The sequence below is a fragment of the Pinus tabuliformis genome, chromosome 1_1 (genome assembly GCF_031772625.1).
Source record: "Pinus tabuliformis cultivar Carrire ecotype Pingquan chromosome 1_1, CPIR1, whole genome shotgun sequence".
NCBI classification, from domain to species: Eukaryota; Viridiplantae; Streptophyta; class Pinopsida; order Pinales; family Pinaceae; genus Pinus; species Pinus tabuliformis.
In genome coordinates, this window is record NC_142297.1 from 653,218,575 (window position 1) to 653,243,124 (window position 24,550).

The following is a 24,550-nucleotide window of genomic DNA, read 5'->3' on the forward strand; positions in this document are numbered from 1 at the left end:
TCTCAAACAATAAATGATTAAACATCTATGAACTTTCTTGAGATTGCATTCACTGATGTGAACCATTTTTGCTAGTAGTGTTAATCAAATTCATGTAAGTAAATTGAACATCCTGACAATTGATATATGTCTGCGTCAAATGTATAGAAATGGCATTGAGGTTGCATTTGTTGCTGTGAACCCTTTTGCATCTTTAGTATTCAATCGATCATTGACACATGTCAATTGATTACAGACCATAAAAGTTGATACATTTCTGCATCAGTCTAAGACGTGTATAGAAATGGCATTGAGAATGCATTTGTTGCTTTAAGCCCTTTTGCCTCTTAGGGAGTTTCGCTAGTCAAGTGCCCTTTGTTTATTTAGGCGAAGGGAATATGGAAATCCATTTAGCGTACAATGAGAACAAGCAGGCACCATAATTATACACCATCTTCTCTACTTTGTCACAATCCCTTATCAGGTGGAGTATGCTCAATGGGCTTTAAATCTGGTCATTGTGCGGTTAAACACCCCTACTTACTACTAGACTACAGCCCAACTGACATTTTGCCTCATAGATTCAGTGAAGTATATGTTGATAAATTTTAAATCCTGAAAACTAATGAACTTCTGTATCACCCTGAGACATGAGACATAAATCGAAATGTCAATGAGACAAAGTCCTTTTAGGTTAGAGTGCAAGATTTGTAATATTGTCTAGAAAGAAGTTTGATACAATGAGGAATTATGGTGACATGCAGCGTTCTCACCACTGAAAATCATGTCGAGTGGAACTTTGCAAGACAAATTGATATATGACGTTGGACCTCTGTCACAACCCTGCCATCCTTTTGTCAGGGATGCTTCCAAGATGTTTGGGTTCCCAAAAGGTTGTCTTACCATGGACACATGGGACAAGCTGAGCAAGTTTGTCGCAAAAAATGCTTCGGGTTCTCAAAAGGTCGTCTTACCATGGACACATGGGACAAGCTGAGCAAGTTTGTCACAATAACATGGTAATTGAGAGCATTCCTTCCCACAATCTATAAATTAAACTGGCCATTAATTATCTAGTTAGTCCAAAAAAATTCCCACATTATCAAACTTTATTGTGAAACAGGTCTAAGGGACGATTGGCTAAAATGCATTTTAAGGTCGGTATCAGATGTCTGGTCTATGGGGAGGCCCTTAGAATTCAAGAAATGCTCAAAACTTTATTCAGTACACAGTCAATTATATGGATATAAGAATTTTTTTCCAAACACAAAAATATTAGTTTATATAATAAAAAAATACTAGTTTATATAATGTACCAATATATGCTTAATTACATAACTTCTATATTTGACCAGGACCAAGTCCTGATATACTAACAAAACAAAGACAGCATGTTCCAGTTATATATCAAAAAGTACATTTCCTATATAATATCAAAGCAAAATAAATATCCAACAAAAAATCAATTGATATACATATATGCATGGGAGTTTGGTAATGTCATTTAACTGGACTTTCTTTCTTTAGTTCTTCCAGTATTGGGGGTTTATTAATCTGCTTTATTTCTACAGCATTGTGACAACCAATATTTTCATTCTGTCGACAGGAAATGAGATGAGTGGAAGTGTCATCTGTGGAAGAGTTAGTGCTACAAAATATGCTGCTGGTGTAATTGAGCTTAATAATATTTTGAAAGACATAGATAAGCATTCCCATGAGAAACCATTAACAGTAGCACCAAATGAATTCTTTGATCCGAACTGGTTTCAATAGCTTTCTTCAGTAGACAGGGCCAAATGTCCCAATGTTCTGGATGCTGTCACACGATATATACACAATCTCGGAGCATATCATGCACTTCAGTTTGTATTCACAAGTTTAGCTAGCAGGTAATTATGTTTCTATGCTGACCACATGTGGACAAGCATTTGACACAGGACATAATTAATCCCCGATACTGGAGTCGAGGAGCTACAAAGTCAAGACAAATGCAAGATCTTTCGCAGAAATATGGCCCTCGGGCAAGCCCCTGGTCGGAGAAGCTGATGAGCCTTATAACAGTGGAAAGCATCCATCGTGTTTAAGATGTTTTTGTCAACAGTTTTTGGTGAGAATTATTATATTTTTTAGTTTTATTTTGAAAATATGGAAAGTTATGAAATCATATCCAAAAAAATCATAATTTACTTTATATAACTTTATTTTATAGGACATTTTTTTAATTAATTAAATGAAAAAGAAAAATGAATTGCAGAGCTAGACTATGTTGAAGATAAATTTCAATTTTTGATTTCTATATATTATTATGAATATTCTAAAATATTTTTAAGTTCAATCTCCACCGTTCACTTAATAATTATTGATAATAAAATTAAAATTGTGGATTATGAAAATCATGTTTCAAAATAGACAATTTTAAATAAAAATATAGTTTAATTAATTTTTATAATCTAACAAATTGATATGTATAATGAAATAAATGTTTAATGCTTTTTATAATAAATGTTAATTTCTATTAGTATTTATCAATCATTTAATTCATATAACTGTATTGTCTCTACAAATATTTTTTTAATAATTAACAGCCAACTTTACAAACAGTAAATATATTTTAATTTACTTTGTAGCCTAGTTTAAACTGATCACAATTTCATCATAAAATAATAGAAATCCTGGCATGATTTTAAGATAATTTTGATGATACTGAATTTATTTTTACTATAAAAAAAAATTAGCAAATTAGCAATTTAAACACTGCAACAGTCTATTTAAAATAATAAAAAAAAAAATCGTAAAAACAAATTCACCAGATTCTAGTGAAAAAATCATGATCCAAAATGGAGCGCCTCAATTTGACAGCATTGCTTTTTCAATTAAAATATTAAAAAATACATTCATTTAATGGGTGCGTATAATATGGATCTTGATGATGGATCCAATTAAGATTTGGAACATTGGAAAAAAATAATTCTTACTGTGGATTCTCCGATAACTAAGTCGAAAGTTTTGAATACTTATTAACAACTCAACAACTCTATATACAATAGGCGTTCAACAACTTTATTATTTAAAAGACTTTAAAATACATTCATTCAATATAATGGATCTCGACGCATATGTTCAGTTCCACTGACTTTGTCCTTTCTCTTCGAAAAGGTAAAATGGTTGGATGTACCCAATCCACAACCCTTAGCTCTCAGGTAACGCCTTAAGGTAGAAGTGTGCATGATAACCTATGACTAAACAGTAAATATTAAGAACACAGTAAATAATCTAGTTAGTCAGAAACAGTTTAAAAAATACTCATTTAATTCTTACGACTTACCTCTACCACAAAGCGAATAATCTACTTATTAGGAATTGAATCATAGAGAACTTTTCTACATTACTGATTTAAATACGCAATTGAAAATACATTAATTTAATGCTATGAATTGCTCCATATATTTTTCATTTAAGTGGCAGTGGCTTTGTTCTATGTTTGTATAACAAATTCAATTCATAAATAAACAGTATATTCTAATGAGGTGTCTGAGTTTAATTACCAACAGGTTACATAATTTGGTGATAGTATCTAATTCATGCTTTCATCCAATATTAAGTATGGCCCTTCCAAAGAAACAAATATATAATTCTTAATTTACAACTGACCAGAACTCAATATCGATATTCATATATTGACAATTGATAAGAATTCATTATTGATTTCATCTTACCTTCCCCCTCATGAATTTAGTAAGTTTTCATATCTTAAGATCCTTCAGTTGTCGTTGTAGCTGTTCTAATGCTCCACCCCATTGCAGTTTGGGACATCCAACCGCATTAAGCCTCTCCAACGATTTGCAATGCTCAACACCCTCTAGCTCTTCTATCTCAGAACATTGGCAAACATCAAGTAGTCGAAGCTTTGTTAGCTGCGCCAAGTTCCTTAAGTTTTTCAGTTTTACACATCGAGATGCCCGCAACGCTTCCAAAGATACCAACGTTTCAATACTCGGCGGCAGCTTTATTTCTTTGCACCAGCTAATGTTTTTTTTTCAGAGAGAAAAACATCATGGATTATATTAAGAGAATATAAAGTTCTGTTACATAACATGACCGTCCCATCCTGGAACTAAGACAGATAGATCTGATACTGCAGATTAATATGAAACTCCACAAAAAATGACTGTCCAGATAGCTTACAGATATATCATCATTTAGAAACAATATATAAAGACCATCCAAAAATAGAGAGGAAGATCAAAAGAGAAAAATGATCCACATAAACCGAAAAAGAAACGATAAAGGAAAAATTGGCATAAACCATGGCTGGAGGTTAACCAGCAGAGTCGAGGAAAGCGAAAATGTGAACCAGGACAGAGGCAAGGGGCACCCTGGACTCTTGAAAGATGCGAACATTTCTCTATTTCCACAAAAACCAGCATGTAAGGATGAATACTGATCGCCAAGCTGGTCGCTGTTCGCTCCACCATTTGAAGCCCTCCTGTACAGATGAGAAAACCCGGTGAGGAAAACCATGAGATAATGACAGATCATACCAGATTTGAGACGATGCAGCACACTGAAAGAACATGTGGGCATTTGTTTCAGCGGCCAGACAACACATTGGACATCTGCCCGGACCCAGCCATCCCTTCCTTTGAAGGACCTCCCATGTGAGGTTCCTGTTAGAAAAGATCAACCATGAAAATAAAATCATCTTGAGCGGACACGAGGCTTTCCATAATTTGGGAGGAAAGATGGGAGCGGAGAGCGGGGAAAGGCCAGATGAAAAAGCTGCATATAGGTCCTTGACACGAATAGGCTGTGTAGAATTCTGCATAGACCATACCAGCGCATCTTTTGTACCTGATTGCTTGATACCTTTACCAGCAAGATTATTAACAGCCGAACACCAAATGAGATGCAGAGAAAGAGACAAACATAAATCATCCCCGTCCTTCCATATTGGAGAAGATGAGGACCAAGATTAAACCAGTTTGTTCCACGTAAAGAAGCCTTTTGAGTGGAAAAAGGAAATCAATAATGTCTAACCTCCGAAGCTTTGCAAGCCTACAAAGCCCTTCTATCTTCCTTAAATTATGGCAACGAGTTATTTCCAATTCTTCCAGCGTGTTTGGCAATGTTCCAACCTCTACCAGATGATCGCAACAGTAGACCTGGAGACGTTGAAGGTTGGGGCAAACACCTTCTGCAAATGATAGCTCTGATAATTCTGTGTTGGACAGTGACAAGTATTGGAGGCGGGGCATGCAGTTGTCAGTGGAAGAGTCCAAATTACTCACTGTTCCTGATGATGCTGTTCCTCCTGTAACATTTCTAAAAGGCAGCTTGCGTAACGGACAATCAAATACTCTCAAGTCGGTCAACTGCCTCAACAGTGCAACTGAAGCCGGCAAATATCTCAAATTCTTGCAATGCCCGAGCTCCAACTTCATCAGCTCGCTTAAGTCGCCCAGCGAAGCCGGCAGGGTTTGCAGAAAGGGGCTTCCTAACCATAGAACTTCCAGATACCTCATGTCTCCAATTGCACTTGGCAATTCTTTCAGGTTTGTGCCCCACAAATATAATTTTTCTAGGGACCTTTGCTTTACAACTTGCGGAGGCAATACTTCAATTTTCTCACAAAAGGAAAGACTTATGTACTCAAGCGTGCTTATGTTTCCAAATGCTTCGCTTGATATTGTCAAAGCAGAGCAATCCATCAAATTAAGATATTTAAGCCCAATCAAATTCCCGAAAGAATTTGGAAGCCTTTCCAAGTTGTGGCATACAGACAGATCGATATGTTGGAGATTACTTAAACTGCCAAAGGATTCTGGGAGTGACTTCATTTCTGACCACTCAGAGAGATCGATGTGTTGAAGGCTTATTAAGTTACCAAAGGATTCTGGCAGCGACTTCATTTTTGAGCACTTTTTGAACACCAATGTCTTCAACGACTGCAGATTACAAAATTCGTCTGGCAGTTTCTTGAGATTAACACCTACATTATAATTCAGGATAATCCGCTCCAGATGCTTCAGCTGCCCTATAGAGTTTGGAATATTCGAAAGCGGAGTAAATAACTGTAACTCCCGCAACTGTAATAGTGCCTGCAAAATGTGTATGCGTTTCAATTCTAAGATACCTAACGAAATAGATATCTGATTTTTAGAATATTTCAGAATCCTAAAACATGGTCAAATTTCAGAATCCTAAAACATGGTCAAATTGACGACCTCACCAATGTCCATCCAATTAAGAAATATTCGGGAATCCGCAAACCTACTCTTCCTTGTATAAATATATTTAGAGAAAGACAGACACAACATTTGAAATTCGTTGGAAACCTTTTAATGAACTATCACTAGCCAATTACTATAGTGTAAAAAAACCTAATTTACCTGCGATTCCTCTTGCCACAATGTTTTCAAATTGTCCCCTCGTACATGTAAAATCCTTAAATTCTTCATGGGCATCCAGGAAGGAAGAAAGGAACAAGGACATTCGTACCAGCGGAGCCATACAAAATTTGGAGATTGCGCCCGCTTCAAAATGCGTTTCAAGTGATCGCCTTCAGTAACAAGAAGTTCAAACCCCCTTGTACCAGTAATACGAGATCGTGGATTGTGCAGTCTATTTCGAAGCTTCATGACAAAGTTCCCCAACAGCTCTTGACTTCTCTGATACCATGACATTTCTGAGCTGGAAACTGTACACAGATGTTGATGAAATAATCTTTATTTGTTGAAAGACTTGAATGTTTGAGAACTTACACATGATCGCTGCAACAAGTCAATGTACTCTGTTGGACGCCAAAGACGACGTGGCAATAAAGACTCTGCAATATATCTGCCCATATCCCGTAGGTGATCATGCATCTTTATCCTTTTTTCACTGGTCAATTCCACGAGACATTTGTTCTGTATGCTTTGAAATCCCCACAAGCCGTTCCAACCTGAACCATCCCATATTCTTATGGCCATATCCCTGTCTTCTCCTATGAAAAAGCAGGCAATGTCTGAGAATATCTGTTGTTCCTCTCTATTCAAAGAGTCATAACTTATTTTAAATCTTTGTTGTATTTCAGTAGGAACTTGAAGCTTATCCAATTGGTATTGCCAATAAAATTGGTCATTTTTTCCATAAAGAAGTGCACCAAACATTTTCAAAGACAGAGGCAAACCATCGCAGGCTTCTACAAACTTTTCAACCAGATATTCAAACCCTTGAAGTGCGTGGGGTTGTCTGAAGGCATGCAAGCAAAAGAGATCTGTGGAATGTTGTGTATTAATGCCAGTTAAATTGTAAATTGATGAATCCTCGATTCCTGACCTTGTCAAAACATCTCTGTCCCGAGATGTAATCAAGATTAAACTATCGGAATGCAGAACATTTTGAATTGGCAAAAGTGCCTCCAACTGATTCACATTATCTACATCATCTAAAATTATTAAAGCATGAAAAGATGAGAGTTGTTCTTTGAGCACCTCTATGTCTTCACCAACGCTCTCTATTCGAAGATCCAATTGAGTCAAACCCAGAAGAATTTTTTTTTGCAGGGAACGTAGAGAGCTTCTTGCTGCATTTTCTCTGACATCGGATAAAAAGTAAGATTTTCGGTAATTTGAACTCCTCTTATTGAAAAATTCTTCAGCCAGCGTTGTTTTGCCGATGCCACCCAAACCCACTATCGCCACGACCCGAGGTTTTCCACTTTGTTGGCCCTGCGATACGACTATGCTTTCGAGCTCTTTGACCTTTTTATCCAAATCCATTGGATATTCAGCAACATTGAAGCGTTGTTTCTTTACCAATTTTAACACACGCTCAACGACTTTGTCGACCAGCTCCCCCTCATCCCTAGTTATTCAAATTTTTAACTAGTGAGCGAAACAAATACAGCGACAGAGAGAGCTCTCATAAAATAATACAGTATCAAGAGGGTATATAGAGTTCTCACCCATTGCACGCCTCCAGCTCGAAACCACTTATTTCAGCAGCGCGATAAAGAGCATTTCTCCACCTTTCTATAGTGGCGGGATCGTATCGCGGCTTCTCTTCTCGGCTTAGAGAATCGTACGTTTTCTTCGTTGCTAGCCGTTTTAGGGCTTCCGCATACACTCCATCGCCCAGTGTCCACCGAAGCTGAGCAGGCTTCACAAGGTAGAACACTGGAATAATGGTCGAGCCAGAGTCCAACAGGCTGAGGAGCTCATTCAAACACCAGCTCGATTCAGCATATCCGGGAGAGAAGATAGCCACATGGACTGACGCAGTTCTAATGGCGCTTTCTATTTGAGAAGTTATACAGTCTCCCTCTTGCAATTCTTGCTAGTCCAAAAAGACTCTGTATCCATGTAAAAGGAAGCGACGGTAGAGATGGCTGGCGAACGTTTTTTTAACGTCTGGACCACGATGGCTTATGAAAACGTGATAGTAGCCATAACTGTTGTTGCCGAGATCACCAGCCGTGGAGGGGAGAGATGTATGAAGATGAGGATTAGGGGGAGAGGGCTGACTCTGCAGTTCAATTTGATGGTGGATTTGCAGGTAGGAGGATGCAGGTGGCGGGTACCCAGCCATTGCGAGTTGGAGAATAGAAACAGAAAGAGAAAAGAGGATAATAGAAAGTTTAACTGTTTGCCTCTGCAAATTGGTAGGGAGGGATGACTTGTCTCAGAGAGATGGGTGTTCCACAGCAGTATAACCAAAGCTATGTTACCAGAAACGAGAAACGGAACGGGAAACGAGAACGGTACGAGAAACGAAGTTTGGAGGTTTCGCACATAAGAAACGAGAGAGAAAAACACCATATTAAAGGTGAACAATATAATATAATATACACTGGACCCACGAGAATGTGGGATTTTGGTGGTTCACAAGATGACGAAATTGATGAGCTTCCACTTGAGGTGCTACAAGACAATGCTGAAGACATGCTTGATGATACCATGAAGTCTATTGACCAAAATAATTCTTTTGGAATTGGCTCAAGCTCAACAACTATTCCAGAAAATGAGCTTCAAAATCTAGATTATTAGGTTTACTTGCATTTTGATATGAATGGTTGAAAGTGACTTTAGAGATACATATATATTCAAAAGAACAAATTTAATTATTTATATTTCAAATCTCTTATTCTTATGAATATTTGCTATTTTCTTGGAATTAATGATGGTTAAATTTTTGGATCTTTAATATGGAATTAATGATGGCTAAGCTTATGTTTGGTCATAGCCTTTTCATGCTGCTGATACTCTACAGGCGCAATATCGGAGCTATGTATCCATATACTCTAAGACTACGGTCTTATATGTAACATGATCCATATCTTAATATATATATGCCGATTTTTTCCTACTGAAAAAAAAAAGCTTATGTTTGGTCATTGGTGGCTATGAATAATAAAAGAAATAGCGAGAATCACTGCTCAATTTTCATGCTCTTCGGTGTTGATTTCTAGACTTGGGAAGTGTGCACCATACAATAATGATGTGTTGTGTTGTAACTTGTCACTTTATCTGGCGGTGATTTAAATATAAACCCCTACTAGATCCGAACTCGTTGTTAATGATGCATGCTTTACGTGCTCATTAGAATGTAATTTTCAGGAAAACACTGTAACTTGAGCAATATAATACCAAGGTTTCATCATGTTAATTTCAATGTCAATTCTTCGAAAACCAAAATTCCACATTGCTAGATCAAATGACTGTTGGGTAATTTATATAGCTTCTTAGTCCTAAAAATACAAACCACATTTCTTGACGCTAATATTCGGTGGTTATCTTGAACTGAACTTGAGATTTTGAAAACATCATTGAAAGATATAGGTTCATTTCAGTAATTTCTACCCAATTTCGACACTTTACTTGATGAACCTGTAGACTTCATCTTTTCCATGTGACCGGCCCAAAAATAAATGATTGAGGGTTTTAAATTGTTCACCTTGTAATCCTTATTCTACTTATGCTGTAATCCTTATTTTAATTATGCTGAGACTTGCGAGGATACGACATAGAGTTCTCGATCTTATGAGTTCAAAAGTAAGACAGGGCATAATACTCCTCTAATTTGTGTGAATGAGCTTGCAGCTCGAAATCTTGTAAACCATATGGATGTTATATAAACCTCGGGGAAATTTATTTTACTTATGCTGAGACTTGCGAGGATATGACATAGAGTTCTCGATCTTATGCTCTTACTTCAAAACTAAGACAGGGCATAATACTCCTCTAATTTGTGTGAATGAGCTTGCAGCTCGAAATCTTGTAAACCATATGGATGTTATATAAACCTCGGGGAAATAAAAGTAGAACATTGTAACGGTTCCTGTGATGCAAAGGCATATTCCAAAGAGGAGAAAAGTCGTGACAATTTGTACCCAAAAAGGTCCGCGCTAATTGGTTCTTACTGTTTTCGGATCAAAGGCACGAGTCTCTTTGTTTGTGGAATTTGATACATCTTCGGATCTTCCTCTAAATCAACGACCTCATATAAAATATCTGGGCTTCCAATAGATTCTGATATCAGGTAGTGATCGTTAAAACTGTGGGCTGGGATTTCTCCATTAAAACACATTGAAGATGCATCAGAAATTCCAAACCGAGGTGAAGGTCTAATGGAAGACCTAGGAAGAGAAGGAGATACTTGTTTTTGACCGCTTGGCAATGCAAATTTCAGGTTCAAGCACCCCTCTTGATCCATATGGAACTGAACAGAGAACTGCTCATCCTCTGCAGATCGATTTATAGTCATAATACTTACAACAGGAGAATGACAAGACCGTATAGCACAGAGTTCAAAATCCGCATACATGATACAACTTGGCAAGCATACAAGGATATTACGGGACTGAACACAGGGATAGCGCATTATGATATGAACAGTTGATCCCAACGAACCTTACCTACCCAAATCTTGAGAGAATTGTGGTCTAGACTCTAGAACGAGCATTCATAAAAGAAAACCAGAGATTGAAGTGTGTAGGTAGTACCTTTTGACAATGCTGTTGAAGATGCGGGCGTGAAGCTGCTTGGCAACTGGTGTTTTTCTTTGGCAACGCTCTCACAATACCCTGCGTTCTCAGCTCGTTCTTTCTTCAGCTGCTCGCTCACAAATACCCTGGACTCTGGAGTTCTTATGTTTAATTTCCAGAAACTAACAGTCCAGCTCAGAAACTAACAGTCCAGCGCAGCAGACTAACAGTGAACTGCCAATTAAACTCTCTGTATGTGTAATCAATTGCTAATTAAACTTGATTTAACCCACGTTTGAAAAAATTAAATTTAATCTGAGTCTGAAAAAATAAATTTAACTGCAAGTCTATCCGGAAACGGCCAGAAGAAACTGTTTCGTTTCGCCGGAAACCGTTTCTTGCCAGTGAAAACGAAAACGGCCGTTGCAGACGGCGTTTCTAATATGGTCGCGGTTTCTGCGAAGGTTTCTGCCAAAAACGGGGGACATCGTCCCGTTTCTGGTAACTAGGAACCAAAGTAGATATTGGAGAAGTATAGTATCTATGGCTCTTAATGGCAAACAGAAATCAGAAATGACAACATTACATGATGGCTGGTGGTTGTGCAGAATTTCATCTCTTTGGAATCCAGATATGTTCTCCCTCTCACCTATAAGGCGTAAACAAAATAAAAAGGGGACGAATTTTCAAATAAAGGAATGCAATCTCTTTTCGGTAAGTGGCACCTGAGCATCTCTATGGATTTCTATACATTTGTCATCCAGCCCTTCTCTCACCTTTTTTAGATAATTGCACAGACCTGCAAGAATCTACAAAGTTTGAAAATTTTCTAATAGTCTATGATGGATTGCAGTTCAAAATTCTATGAAAAATGAACAGATGAAAATACTCTCAAAAATAAATGTCATTCTGGAGAATAATGCCCTCCATATTTCTTTATATACAAACTTTTTACTTGAATATAATATAAATACCATATATACGGCTTTTTCTTCTGAAAAAAATAGTATCTATGGCTCTTACCCCTCTTTCCTGGTTATGTGAGGGCCTTCCTCGAAAACTGTATGATGTCGACTCGCATTAGACGATTCGCTTGGAATTATGTCCCATCGAGTACGGTGATCTGAATTTCAAATAAAACAGCCTTCTTTTCTACAAATTTTAGACAGAATATGAAAAGAAAGCAGCTGTCATTCCACATGGCGTATTTGACACGAAAATTTGTTCAACAAATTCTCACACTTGCCATTGATTAATACATGTGTCATGTCATTTACTGAACATATAGGATACGGTGATCTGAATTTCAAAATAAAACAACTTTCCTACAACTTTCCTTTCTACAAATTTTAGTTTGGAGTTTGGTAAAAGAAAATATCAAAATATTATAATATTGGAGTGTTTGAATTTTTTCAACACCATTAAAAATTTATGTGCATCCAAAATTTTGAAATCCACATAATTTTACCATAATCATGTGGGAATATCTATTATTTTCAAAAATAATTAATAGACTTTTTTAGACTACACTCAAATTCTAGAGAATAATTGAAAATAAAGTAGCTCTCATTTCACAACGTTGTGTTTGTTGGGCAAATTAGTTTATAAAGCATCTCTTGTTCCACAAGGTTGTAATTTAAGCCCAAATTTGCTTAATAAATTTGTTGTAGTTTGTAAAATTTTCTTGAAAATCATGGAAATTTCGATAAAATACAATAGAAATTTTTGTAAATCCAAGGCATAACTGTCAAACTTCAAAATTTTGGGTGCCCTAAAGGTTTTTGATGGTGTTGAATCCATTTCCACCATAAAAAACATAACTCAAAGACTGCTGAGATTTTTTAAATATTTTTTGGCCAGATTCCTACAACTTTTGATGGTCTACGAAATTCCTTTGCCTCATTAAATAAAGCCAACAAATTTTCTCACTGCCCATTTTTTAGTACACCTGTCATGTCATTTACTTCATATATAATTTCAACAAAATTGCTGGAATTATGTATTCAGGAAAAAGTTGATTTAACATTTATTTTATTTTATTGAATATTATAGTAAGTTATTTTAATTATGATAGTTATATAACTTTACAAATATTACAGACATTAATATAGGAAATAGACTTTTTTAGTGGGTAAAACAATTCCAAGAAAGAATGTGTTATTTAAAATGCATTTTTGAATGCATAATTGGATTTAGCGCACTAAAAAACCTTTAGGGCACTAGAATTCTACAAAATAAACAGCTTAATTTCAAGTTTTTAGAAATCTCTTTGGAATTTTGATTAAAAGTAACCAAAAAAAATTGTGGTGAAAAAGATCATTTCACTTATAAGTTAGATTACGCCATTAATATATGATAAATATCAAAATATTTAAATTAAAATACATTTCATGTTGTTAAATTTAAAAAAAATCATAAAAATTAATTAAATTATAAATTTATTTTAAATTATATATACATCCTCACTTTATCTTATCTAAATAGGTTTTGTTACAAGAAATAAACACAATTATTTTGACGTCCATGATGCTAAAGATAGCCTATGGGGCAGATTGCTTATTCATCTGGTTGATGTATTCAACCCTTTTGCTGTGAAGCCTCACAATAAACACTACCAATTTCCATTCACTAAATAGATTATCCCAAGAGCTAGCTGCCACAATATTTGCATAACTTTCCCCCTTTTGCTGTGAAGTCTCACAATAAACACCACCAATTTCCATTCACTAAATAGATTATCCCAAGAGCTAGCTGCCACAATATTTGCATAACTTTCCCTGTTGTCTTTGAAGGCCTCACATTTTAAAATGAACTGTTTTTATGTTTCCACTTTCCGGGAGGAACAAAAAAATACATACTCTTCCTCCCACACTTCTTTTGGCATTTTTCAACGCCATGTTTCACAAGGGAATTGATGAGAATTAGTTCTTAACTGAACAATAAGAATTTTGGCTCTCCAAGAAATATTGGCATCTATGTACGTCTTTTGTTGATGATTATGAGTGGGATTAAACACTTCAATCTAGTATTTTTTCTTTCTCCCTAGCTCCTTATCCCAAGTAGGCTTGTGGAACTTATCCATAACAAAAGCTTTTATCTCTCTACTATTTATGGTTATTTTGCTGCATCCAAGTCTTCATTCTTTGAAACAATATATCATTAAAGACAACCTTAGGCCATCTACCCTCTTGCATTTGCTCAATTTTTTTTAAATACCATATGACTTGCATCATAGCAATTGCTTCAATAGGAACAACCTATGTTTCACTTAACAATAGCATAAGGAACTACACTTTTAATTTTGAATTTGTTTGTAATCAAACGCTTTTGAATTTTCTCAATTTGTTTCCACTACATGTCAGTACCACATGCCAAAAAACCATAACTCAATTCCTATGATATTTTATTTAATTAATCAATTTAAATAAAAGGACAAAATGGCATAACTACTTTGGAGATAAATCTCAACATTTGATTTGTGCACACTATTAACAATATTTTAAAATATTGTTAAAAAACAATATTCTAAAATATTTCATCTAGATTAAATTCCTACCATTCACCTTATAGTCCTTAATAATTAAATTAAATTATGGAAGCTCTATTCCAAAATAAACATGCCTAGTTATTCAATATTTTTTAATTTTAATATTATATTATTCTTATCCAATAAATAGGATGAAAATAGAAGCTAATAATTATTTGAATGTCCAATGTGTACAAAAAATTTTTTTAATCTAATAATTGATTTAATAAATTTCTTTTATTTTGCTAAATATTATACTAAAACAACTATATGTGGTTAATATAGATTGATCAATGTTATTTTATATATCGATTAGTACAATTTTCATGGGTAGATTGATGTATAAAAAGGTGGAAAATGGCGTTGATTGGCATTTATCAACTACATTTATTAATGTGGTTATCCTAATTGACAGCCGACATGCGTGGAGACGATTATTTGACAATGGTTGACTATGGTCAAATATATTCAGGTTATAGTTGAGGAAGCGTTATTATGGTCGACATATAGTTGACCATGTGTTCACAAGGGAAAATGTACCACCAATAGTAAGGGGATCTCCCTGGTGCAAAGTCTCACTTAGACCTCACACCGTTTGGAATAGGAATCCCATTGGGTATGTGGGTCTAACTGCCACCATGTTTGTTTTGTCTTGGCTATTAAATGAAGAGATGTCAACGTGAGTGCAAGTACAAAATACTTGGAGAATGAGGACGAAATGAGCCCACAATTGATACACTTGTAGAACAATGTGAAAGAATATAACAATAGAACAACAAGAAGAAGTGCGTTTGAAGAGAAATAATTTATCTAAAATCATATGAAACATACAAGAATGAGAAAGTACTAAACGATAGTTTAGAAAATTAGTTCACAACAAATTACTAATGCAGCATGGAATGAAAGAACAAAGATTCCAGGAGACATATAAGCAATACGCTATGGATTAGTTCACTAACATATCGCCCATGTGAAAGCATAAATGCAAACATAATGAGAGTATCAGATAGCCATTGTAAAAATTAGAGGAGTGCACGAGAATCAATGCCAAGAGTGAAGAACTTCTCATAGATTATGCTATAAATCCAGGTACATGTATTGTGGGTCAATCAAGATCCACTAATGGAATGTAAGATGCTCATATCATCTTCAATGAAAATCTCTCGCCTCACCACATCTTAGTTTACAATTTCTAAGAGTGAGAATGCCCAAAGCTACCTAGGTGCTCATAGTTATGCTAAAAGACTTAGGTGCTAAAATCCACCCGTCCCTCCTCCCCCACCCCTGTAGAAATATGGTGATATAATTGCAACTTTTCGAAAAAAATAATCTAAATCAAGAGACACAATTCTACTCTACTGCTCTGCGAAAATTAATTCACAATTTATAACAACAATCTCATACATGCAATAAGAAATAATGCACATACACAATATTTTTTAGGGGAAGGAAACTACTAAAAACCCCTTATTCCTGCTTACATTAATCAGATGAATAGAAAATGTATTACAATTGCTAGCTCGCTTTGATCTCAAACTATAGGTGAATAACCTATCTCTCCGCTCAATGACAAACTTTGACACAGACTTAGTCAATTTTTTTCTCAGCTTGAGCCCCTATTTCCTTGTACAAATCCTCAGGAATTAGGCCCCTATTATTTAGGAATTTTCCTCTAATTGATTGTGCAATTCCCAAGGTTGATCATCTAACTACATGTAACACCTATACACTCAAGACTAGTCTACACCTGATGCTACACTACCTTGGAATCTCCACCACAATCAAGGAAATCAAATTCTCTACATGTACTAGCTATTTTTGATTGATTGATCAGTTAAGTAGATGATCATTGAGTTAGACTATTCTCCCACTGCATAATTGACCTTCCACTAGTTCTATCAACAATCAGAACTAGTTTAATTGAAAAAAAAATGAAACAAGTGACCTTGATTGTTACAAATTAGCAATCACGCATTCCTAACTGAACTCCATGCCCTCTAACTTGAATTGACTGAGCTAACTGAGTGCAAAAGCCATGTCACCTGAGTTAAGTTCCTCCAAGTTGTCTACTGATGTGGAAATTCAAATTTTCTCAATTTTACCAAGGCAAAGTCAAATTGAGACTTAGGCTTGTTGCATTTTTCAACACTCCCTCTTAGTAAGAAAAGGATTATCAACCACTCCTATCCTGCATTTGTGGAATTCAAACTTCCCTCTTGACAAAGCCTTTGTCAACATGTCATCATCATGTTCCTCTATTGGAATGTATTATAGCAACATTATCTGCCTCTTGACACAGTCTCGTAAATGATGATATCAGATATCTATATGCTTGGATTGATCACGAAATACCAGATTCTCAGATAGCTTAATCCAACTTTGATTATCACAATATATAATAGTCGGATCGATCATCTGAAAAAATAGTCCCATAAGTATATTTCTCCTCTAGATTGCCTCACATGTTGCTTGACTTGTAGCCATGTATTCTTCTTCTGTCGAGCTGAGTGCCACAAATATTTGCTTCCTGTTGTACCAGGAAACCGCTACAGACCTAACACTGAAAATTCCACTTGATCTACTCTCTCGATTGGATGGACTCCCTGCCCAATCTGCATCTGTGAATCCACACAGATTCATTCTATTTATCCGTCTATACCATAATCCATACTGGGTAGTGCCTATGAGGTACCGTAAAACATGATTTTTTTTCTTCCAATACAATTTGGTCACCCTAACTATAGCTTGCCTAAGTTGGTTGACTGCATAACACATATCTAGTAATGTGTTCACAAGATAAATTAATGAACTGACTAGCTGTCGGTAAATGGTAGCATCAACCTTTTCACCTGAAGTGGCATCCTCCTTCCTCTAGTTGGTCACTAGAGGTGTCCCCATGGGTTTACAACTCTCCATGTGAAATCTTTGTAGTATCTCATTGGTATACTAGCCTTAAGACACAAACAATTCCCCATTGCCTTTCCATACTTCCAGCTTGAGGAAGTAGTGCATGAGACCCATGTCTTTCATCTCAAATTCCCTTGCAAGGTCCTCCTTGCAAGAGTTGATCAACTGCTCATCACCTGCTAATATTAAATCATCAATATATAAAACAATGATAATAAATTTACCTTCTACGAAAGTATGATAGAGGTTCGCATCCACTTCACTTTTGGTGGAGCCCAAACCAGTGAGATAACTATCGATCCTCGTGTACCAAGGTCAGGGTGCCTATTTGAGACCGTACAATTCTTGCTTGAGTCTGCACACATGAGCCTCTTGATCAAATGTATCAAAACCTTCTAGTTACTTGATGTACACCTCCTCCTCAATAACCCCATTGAGAAATGATGTTTTTACATCCATCTAGTGGATCTTCCACCCCATCTATGAAACTAGTGCAAGAATTAATTCGATGAATGAATACATTGTTGTAGGAGAAAAGGTCTCCTCATAGTCAGTTCCCTCAACTTGAGAGGATCACGTGGCCATAAATTTGGCCTTATACTTCTTTATGATTTCATCTGCTGCATACTTTACCTTGAAGATCCATCTCAAACCCACAATTGATTTATCTGTCAGTCTTAGGACCACTTCCCAAACACTATTCTTTACAATGGATTCATATTCTTCCCCCATTGCATCAACCCAAATAGGTTTCTCAATTGATTCTCAAAATACGATGGCTCAGTCTCTACAAGCTCAATCATTAGAGCCATGTCTAGTGTACCTCTCAAGTGACCTCCTTTTCTTGTGCAAATTTGAAGGAGCTCCCACATTCTCCCTTGCATCCTGCATTAATCTATCAACTCCATTGGTTCTTTTTCTGCCTTCTCTGGATGGTTCTTATTGAGTGGATGTATCCACTTTGCCTCCTCTCTGCTGCTTAGTTTGTAGTTGCTCCACAACTTCCCGAGGCTCCTCCTGAGGTTCCTAATTTGGACCTAAAATATCCTCTTTTGGTGGGATCAGAAGCTCCCTCTCAAGATAGCATCATGTCACTTTCTCCTCATAAAACTTTACATCCCTTTGCATAACTGTCATTCTGAGGGAAGGTAAGTGCACATAGTAATTGTGTGGAGTTTCGGTGTAGCCCACAAAAACTCCCCTTTTTTTTCAGCTCAAACTTCTTTCTCGAATACTTGGAGAAATGGAAGTAAACAGAGGATCCAAAAATCCTGAAGTGAGACACATCTGTATTTATCCCTGAGGAGGCCTCCTCCGATGTAATCATACCAAAGAATACGATGAGGACTCCAGTTCTACAAATAGACTGTTGTCTTACATGCCTCTACCCACAAATTCAGTGGCAGGCCTTGGTCATGTGGCATAGCTCCCACAACTCCAAAAATGCTTTGGTTCTTTCTCTTAGATACCCCATTCTTTTGTGGGTTGTGAGGTGTTGTCAGCTCTCTTTGAATTTCTTTCGAACATAAATTCTTGATATCATTCGAAACATACTCACCTCCATTGTCACTCTTGAGAGCCTTCACATTCTTGTCTGTCTCTTTCTCAACTAGTGCCTTGAATTATAGAAACTTGGAGAAGGTCTCATCCTTCTTCTACATGAAGAAGGTCCAACACTTCCTTGAGAAATCATGAATAAAAATAACAAAATATTTATGTCTGGTGGTGGAGGGAGTTGAGAAAGGTCCACAAACATCAGAGTGGTCTCTTTCCAAGACTGCATGTGCTTTGTTGTCTCGATCGTCGAATGTGGATTTTACATACTTCACCAAGGTATTACCTATGCATACATCTTGATGCTCAAGTGATCCATTAGGGAGGTCCATGGTTATTTGAATAATATTTAAGGTTCCATGATGAAAATGGCCCAATCTCATGTGCCAAAGTTCACTGACATCGCGGCTCTGCACTTTCTCTTGTTTACTACTTAATGCAACACAATCTTCCACATTAAGTTTATACAGGTTCTTCACACGAAACTAGATTTGCTTCACCTCTCTAGTAGCTATGTGTCTCAAGAATGCTTTCCCTTTGTTGAAGATCACATCATAGCTATGGTCTTCCAAAACTACTACATAGGTGAGATTCTTCTTTAGGCATGGAACAAACATGACATCTTTGAGGCAAAGATGAGCTCTCGACTCCCTCTAAAAGGTTACTGTACCAATCCCGATAGCATTGTACCTTCCATAATCCCCCAACTCAATATGCATTTGGAGATCTTTCTCCTCCAAGTCACTGAAATACTCTCTACACTGTATCATGTGGAATGAGGCACCTGAGTCCAAGTACCACAAACTCCACATCATAGTGTTGACCATGCATGCGATAAGGGTGAAGTCAAATTTGAACTGTGAATCCAAAGCTTCACCTATTGATCCCCCTAAGTTCTTCTTGCTAGACTTTTTGTGTAGACACTTCGTACCATAGTGCCCACATTCATGACAATTGAAGCATTTTATTTTGGACAAGTCTTTCTTCTTACCCCCTTGGCTATATTTGGTTTGGTTTGATATTTATTCCATTGACCCTTTTTTCCCTTTCCAACCAATGCAAATTTTTCTTCATCCTCGCCCTTGGATGAAGTTCCATATCTGGTATTTCACCTGATCTCTTCTTGTACCAAATTTGATTATAACCATTCCCAATTTAGTAATTTCTCGCTCATGTTCATCGAGTCCTTATAGCTATGCTGACTTTTGGGAAGGCCAAGAAGAGTTAGGCTCACCATTTCATCTTATGCAATATTCACACCAACCCCTCCAATCTCATCACAAACTTGTGTAAATCTACTGAGATATTGCGGAATAGTGTCATTCTTTTTCATCTTGATATTTCAAATTTTTTCTTTGAGGGACAGTTTCCTATGGTCACTTCTCTTCTAGGACAACTCTGTCAGTGCCTTCCACATTGCGAAAGGATTTTCTTTCCCATGGAATTTTGAGACAATGTGGTCTCACACTCCCTCCAAGATTATGCTCCTCGCCTTGGCTACATCTTTCTTCCATTGAGCTAGGTTATGAGCATCAATTCATCCTAGTTTTGCAATGCATGTCTTGACATATTTTAACAATCCGTTATCATCAAGCACCACCTCCATGCAATGAAATTCGAGCTTCCTTCCAAGGCATACTCTAATCTCAGCTCGTTGAAGGTAATTTTCCCAACTCTAAAGAGATCCCGCTACACTAAAGCTGCAAATTCGAACCTCCTGAGAAACAACTTCGAAATTTTTGTTCTAATGTGAGCCCTTCTTTGATACCATCTAAAAATGTGGTGATAAAATTGCAGCTACTTAATAAATTTTAATCCAAATCAAGAGACACAATTCTACTCTACTGTTTAGTGGAAATTAATTCACAGTTTCGAGCAACAATCTCAGACATTCAATAAGAAATAACACACATGCACATTATTTTCTAGAGGAAAACAACTGCTAAAAAATCCCTTAAGCTTGATTGCATTAATTAGATGAATAGAGAATGCATTACAATTGCTAGCTTGCTTTGAGCTCAACCTACAAGTGAATAAACTATCTCTTTGGTCAATGACAAGCTCTGACCCAACATTAGTCTATTTATGCCTTAGATTGAGCCCCTATTTCCTTGCGTGATTATTGAGGAATTAGACCCCTATTATTTAGGAATTTTCCTCCAATTGATTGTGCAATTCCCAAGGTTGATCATCTAACTACATGCAACACCTGTACACTCAAGGCTAGTCTACAACTGATGTTACATTTCCTTGGAATCTCCACCACAGATGGGGAACTCGAATTCTCTACATGCACTAGCTATTTTGGGTTGATTGATTAGTTAATTGGATAATCACTGAGGTAGACTATTCACTGACTGCACAACTGATCTTCCACTTGTTATATCAACAGTTAGAAGTATTCTAACTGAAGAAAAAAAAACTTGAAATAACTGACCTTGATTGCTACAAATTAGCAGTCATATATGCTTAACTGAACTCCAATCCCTCTAACTCAAATTTACTGAGCTAACTGAGTGAAAAGAGCCATGTCACCTCAGCTAACTACCTCCAAGTTGTCTACTGACATGGAAATTCAAATTTTCTTAGTTTGACCAAGGCAAAGTCAAATTGAGACTTTCTTGTTGCACTTTTCAACACGACTTAAGAGGCACGAGGAGAAATTTATACAATTGAGGCAAGTGAGTCTTCATTCCTCACGACTCTTCAAATTCCCTATGACCTATTCAAATTCTATGAGCCTTTCACGTATTCCAAGTGACTCTTAGATGACTTTGGTATTTCTCTATTTACATAGTGTTGTACTGTTCAAGAACCCCGCCATTTATTGATTTAATAGTTAATATTCTATTGATAAATGGGGACCCTTTACAAAAAATTCTCTAAAGACTTAGCACTTAAGTGCTTCCTTTTTGAAATTGTTAGAAATAAATTTCTAAATAATATAAGGTATCAAGCCAAGTCCCTTTATAACAATCTATTCTCGCTTTATCACATATTACCGGATCATGTGTGTCAAAGGTTAATTAACAATCGGGATCTGCGAATTGCGATAAGAGGGACCACTGTAATAAACTTATGGTATCATTAAAACTTTCTATTTAAAACTAGGGCTTAGAGTATTTCTTGCAAAATAAAGTTCCTATCGCAATCGCATATCGACATTCACGAAAAGCACAACAAACAAACCTTTAGAAGATGTGAATTGCGATATTGCAACATAACAAACTGAACACTCATCACATCGCAGTGCTTACACAAAGGCCAATCTTGTGAACTAAGAAAGTTTGTGAAATGCGATATGACCCAGACCCAATGGAAGTATGTGATAAATATTATAGCTTTAATTAAGTCCAACACATAGTAAAAGGTCACTTTATGTAATAAATATTCATTCAAGAAAAATGTGCTTTAAACGATAAAAGGTATGCCGCTCACATTGCATCTCTCAAAATTCTAATTTTTTTTGAAATAATGCATAAGCAAAAATGTGATAATGCGATTTGCGATATTGCGATAATCTTTATCGCAATCGCATAATCAGAATTTTGCACTTTAAACTCACCACCTTAAAGTTTTTCCTCACACGTTTATGAAGCGATGACTTAAATGATTAATAAAGGCCACACTAAAAGATCTTAGTGCCCATTTAATAAGTTTTAATGGCATTTATGTTTAAAACGGCTCTGTGTGATTTGATATGTTTCATCTGTGTTTTTAAATAAAAGCTTCTTCCTTGTCACCTTTCAAAATTAAATGTATCATTGAATTTTCTTTGTCATTTTCACTCTGTGTTTTTCCAATAGTATCTATTACTCCATTTTAGGGAATCTTCGAAGAAAACAATGTTGGAAAAGATGGCGAAGAAGGGAAAATCTATTGCATCTAAGAAATCAGACATGATACCACTTTTCTTGGATACACTTGCAACAAAGACGGAGGAACCACATCATTGGAAGCTATGTATAACCTACTAGAAGAAGAGAAACCCAGGCCACTGGAAACAAAGGCAACAACCGATGCTTAAGAATCATCTGATGCTTCCTACTTTGAGGCAACATGTTCATTTTTACACAGAATAGCAGCAATACCTAAGATATTACCATACACAGATATGGTAAAATGTGTGATTGATGATGTAGATGTCTCAGACAAAAATTTTAGGAATAAAGGACATGAGGTCATGGGATCTTTCATACTAGACAATTTGCGCCAAATGTATCAGCTTCCAGAGACTCAAAATTTCTATAACAAATATTTCCTTGAGCATTTCGCCAAAGAGAACGAGGACCCATTGGACGTTACACAGACTTGGAGGTTAGGCAGAGGCAAATTCAAATGGGAGAAATCCGGTATGTACCCGATTGCATCCCTCTCTGCCCCACATAATTTTGCAGTTGCGATGATGTGTAGATTATTTGGTAAAGTTGATAGTACCAAATTTTCTATAGAGTGGCTTCCATTAATTGATGCAGCAGTTAACACAACAATTATGAACTGGAGTCAGATTTTATCAGACAATTGAGCAATGACTATTAGGGAATATAGACAAAAGAGAAGTGTTTCCTCAACAATTTTTCATCCTTACTTTATGACTGCGTATGTTATGGACACCATCTGTTTTTTTTCTCAATTTCCAAACATGGGTCGGAAGTGACTGTACAGAACCCTCTCCCCATCCATATATACCATAAGATCTTGTGGGAATCCCAATTTAATCCCCATTTTTACAAAATTTGCCAGGGTATTATACTGCATATTTATAAAACCATTTTTGGTAGAACGACCCTCAAGTTTTCCAAAGAAGCCAAGGTAGACATCTTTCCAGTCACAAGATGGTTCAGCGAAGAAACATTCACTTATGTCAGAATTTTTGGGAGCATTTTTGCTCCACAAGTTCTCCCATATTACGTTCCAGATAAGCTATTGGCTAGAGAAATAGCTTATCAGATAAAAGGGGAGGGTGATTTAACTAAATCCCAGAGGGAACAAAAGAAAGCCATTTGGCCAACCTTCCCATTACAATGTGGAACTTTTGCACTACATGACTATGGGCATGCAGTAAAAGAAGTAAAGATTATTATGTCTCTAAAATTGGCCACATTTCCAGGGAGACAATATGACCCAAATCAAGTTGCTAAATACTTTACCACTATGGTTAAAGTCAAACAGTTTACTCATGACGAGGATGCCTTTGATGACCGCTTACAAGGAGCTGAAACATTTGCATAGATCCTACATTCAACATCATTATAGTTAAGCCTCGATGATATTAATGATTTTCATGTGTATGGGAATAAAAGATTGCTAAAGGTTCCATTGGACCTATTACATATTGAACCAATAAGAGAACCAACTCCTAGCGTAATCTTGGAGGGAAGTTCAAAGGAAAATTATGATGAGTAAATGAAAGAGAACTCAACTCACGAGTCGGAATAGTCAGAACAACAATCTCAGAATGGAGAAGGGATCCCTACTAAATATTCTGAGAAAGATACAGGAGGAAATACCGAGGAAATGTCCGAATGGGCCTTGGCTAATAAGTAGACAGAGGTCGTTTCCACTTCAGCTCTATCAAGGAAGATTTCAGTCATTGACCTAGACAAGGAATGGGAGAA

General features: G+C 36.4%; 1 protein-coding gene across 1 annotated transcript; it reads right to left on the bottom strand.

Moving 5' to 3' along the window:
* Positions 1-3,722: 3,722 nt before the first annotated feature.
* Positions 3,723-8,550, bottom strand: LOC149215085 (disease resistance protein Roq1-like). The gene is made up of 7 exons (XM_089389616.1): positions 8,360-8,550; positions 7,928-8,170; positions 6,741-7,827; positions 6,369-6,647; positions 5,017-6,077; positions 4,521-4,646; positions 3,723-4,002 (listed from the first exon to the last, which is right to left on the bottom strand). Exons 1-7 carry the CDS (start codon positions 8,548-8,550, stop codon positions 3,723-3,725), a joined length of 3,267 nt encoding a protein of 1,088 aa, XP_089245742.1.
* Positions 8,551-24,550: the final 16,000 nt, after the last annotated feature.

Bases quoted from the DNA above. Each gene is read 5' to 3' on its own strand.
- LOC149215085 (XM_089389616.1), bottom strand. From the start codon at position 8,550: ATGGCTGGGTACCCGCCACCTGCATCCTCCTACCTGCAAATCCACCAT. The intron at 8,171-8,359 runs GTTCGCCAGCCA...TGAGCTCCTCAG, and splicing joins GGTCCAGACGTTAAAAAAAC to CCTGTTGGACTCTGGCTCGA. The intron at 7,828-7,927 runs GTGAGAACTCTA...TTGAATAACTAG, and splicing joins GAGCTGGAGGCGTGCAATGG to GGATGAGGGGGAGCTGGTCG.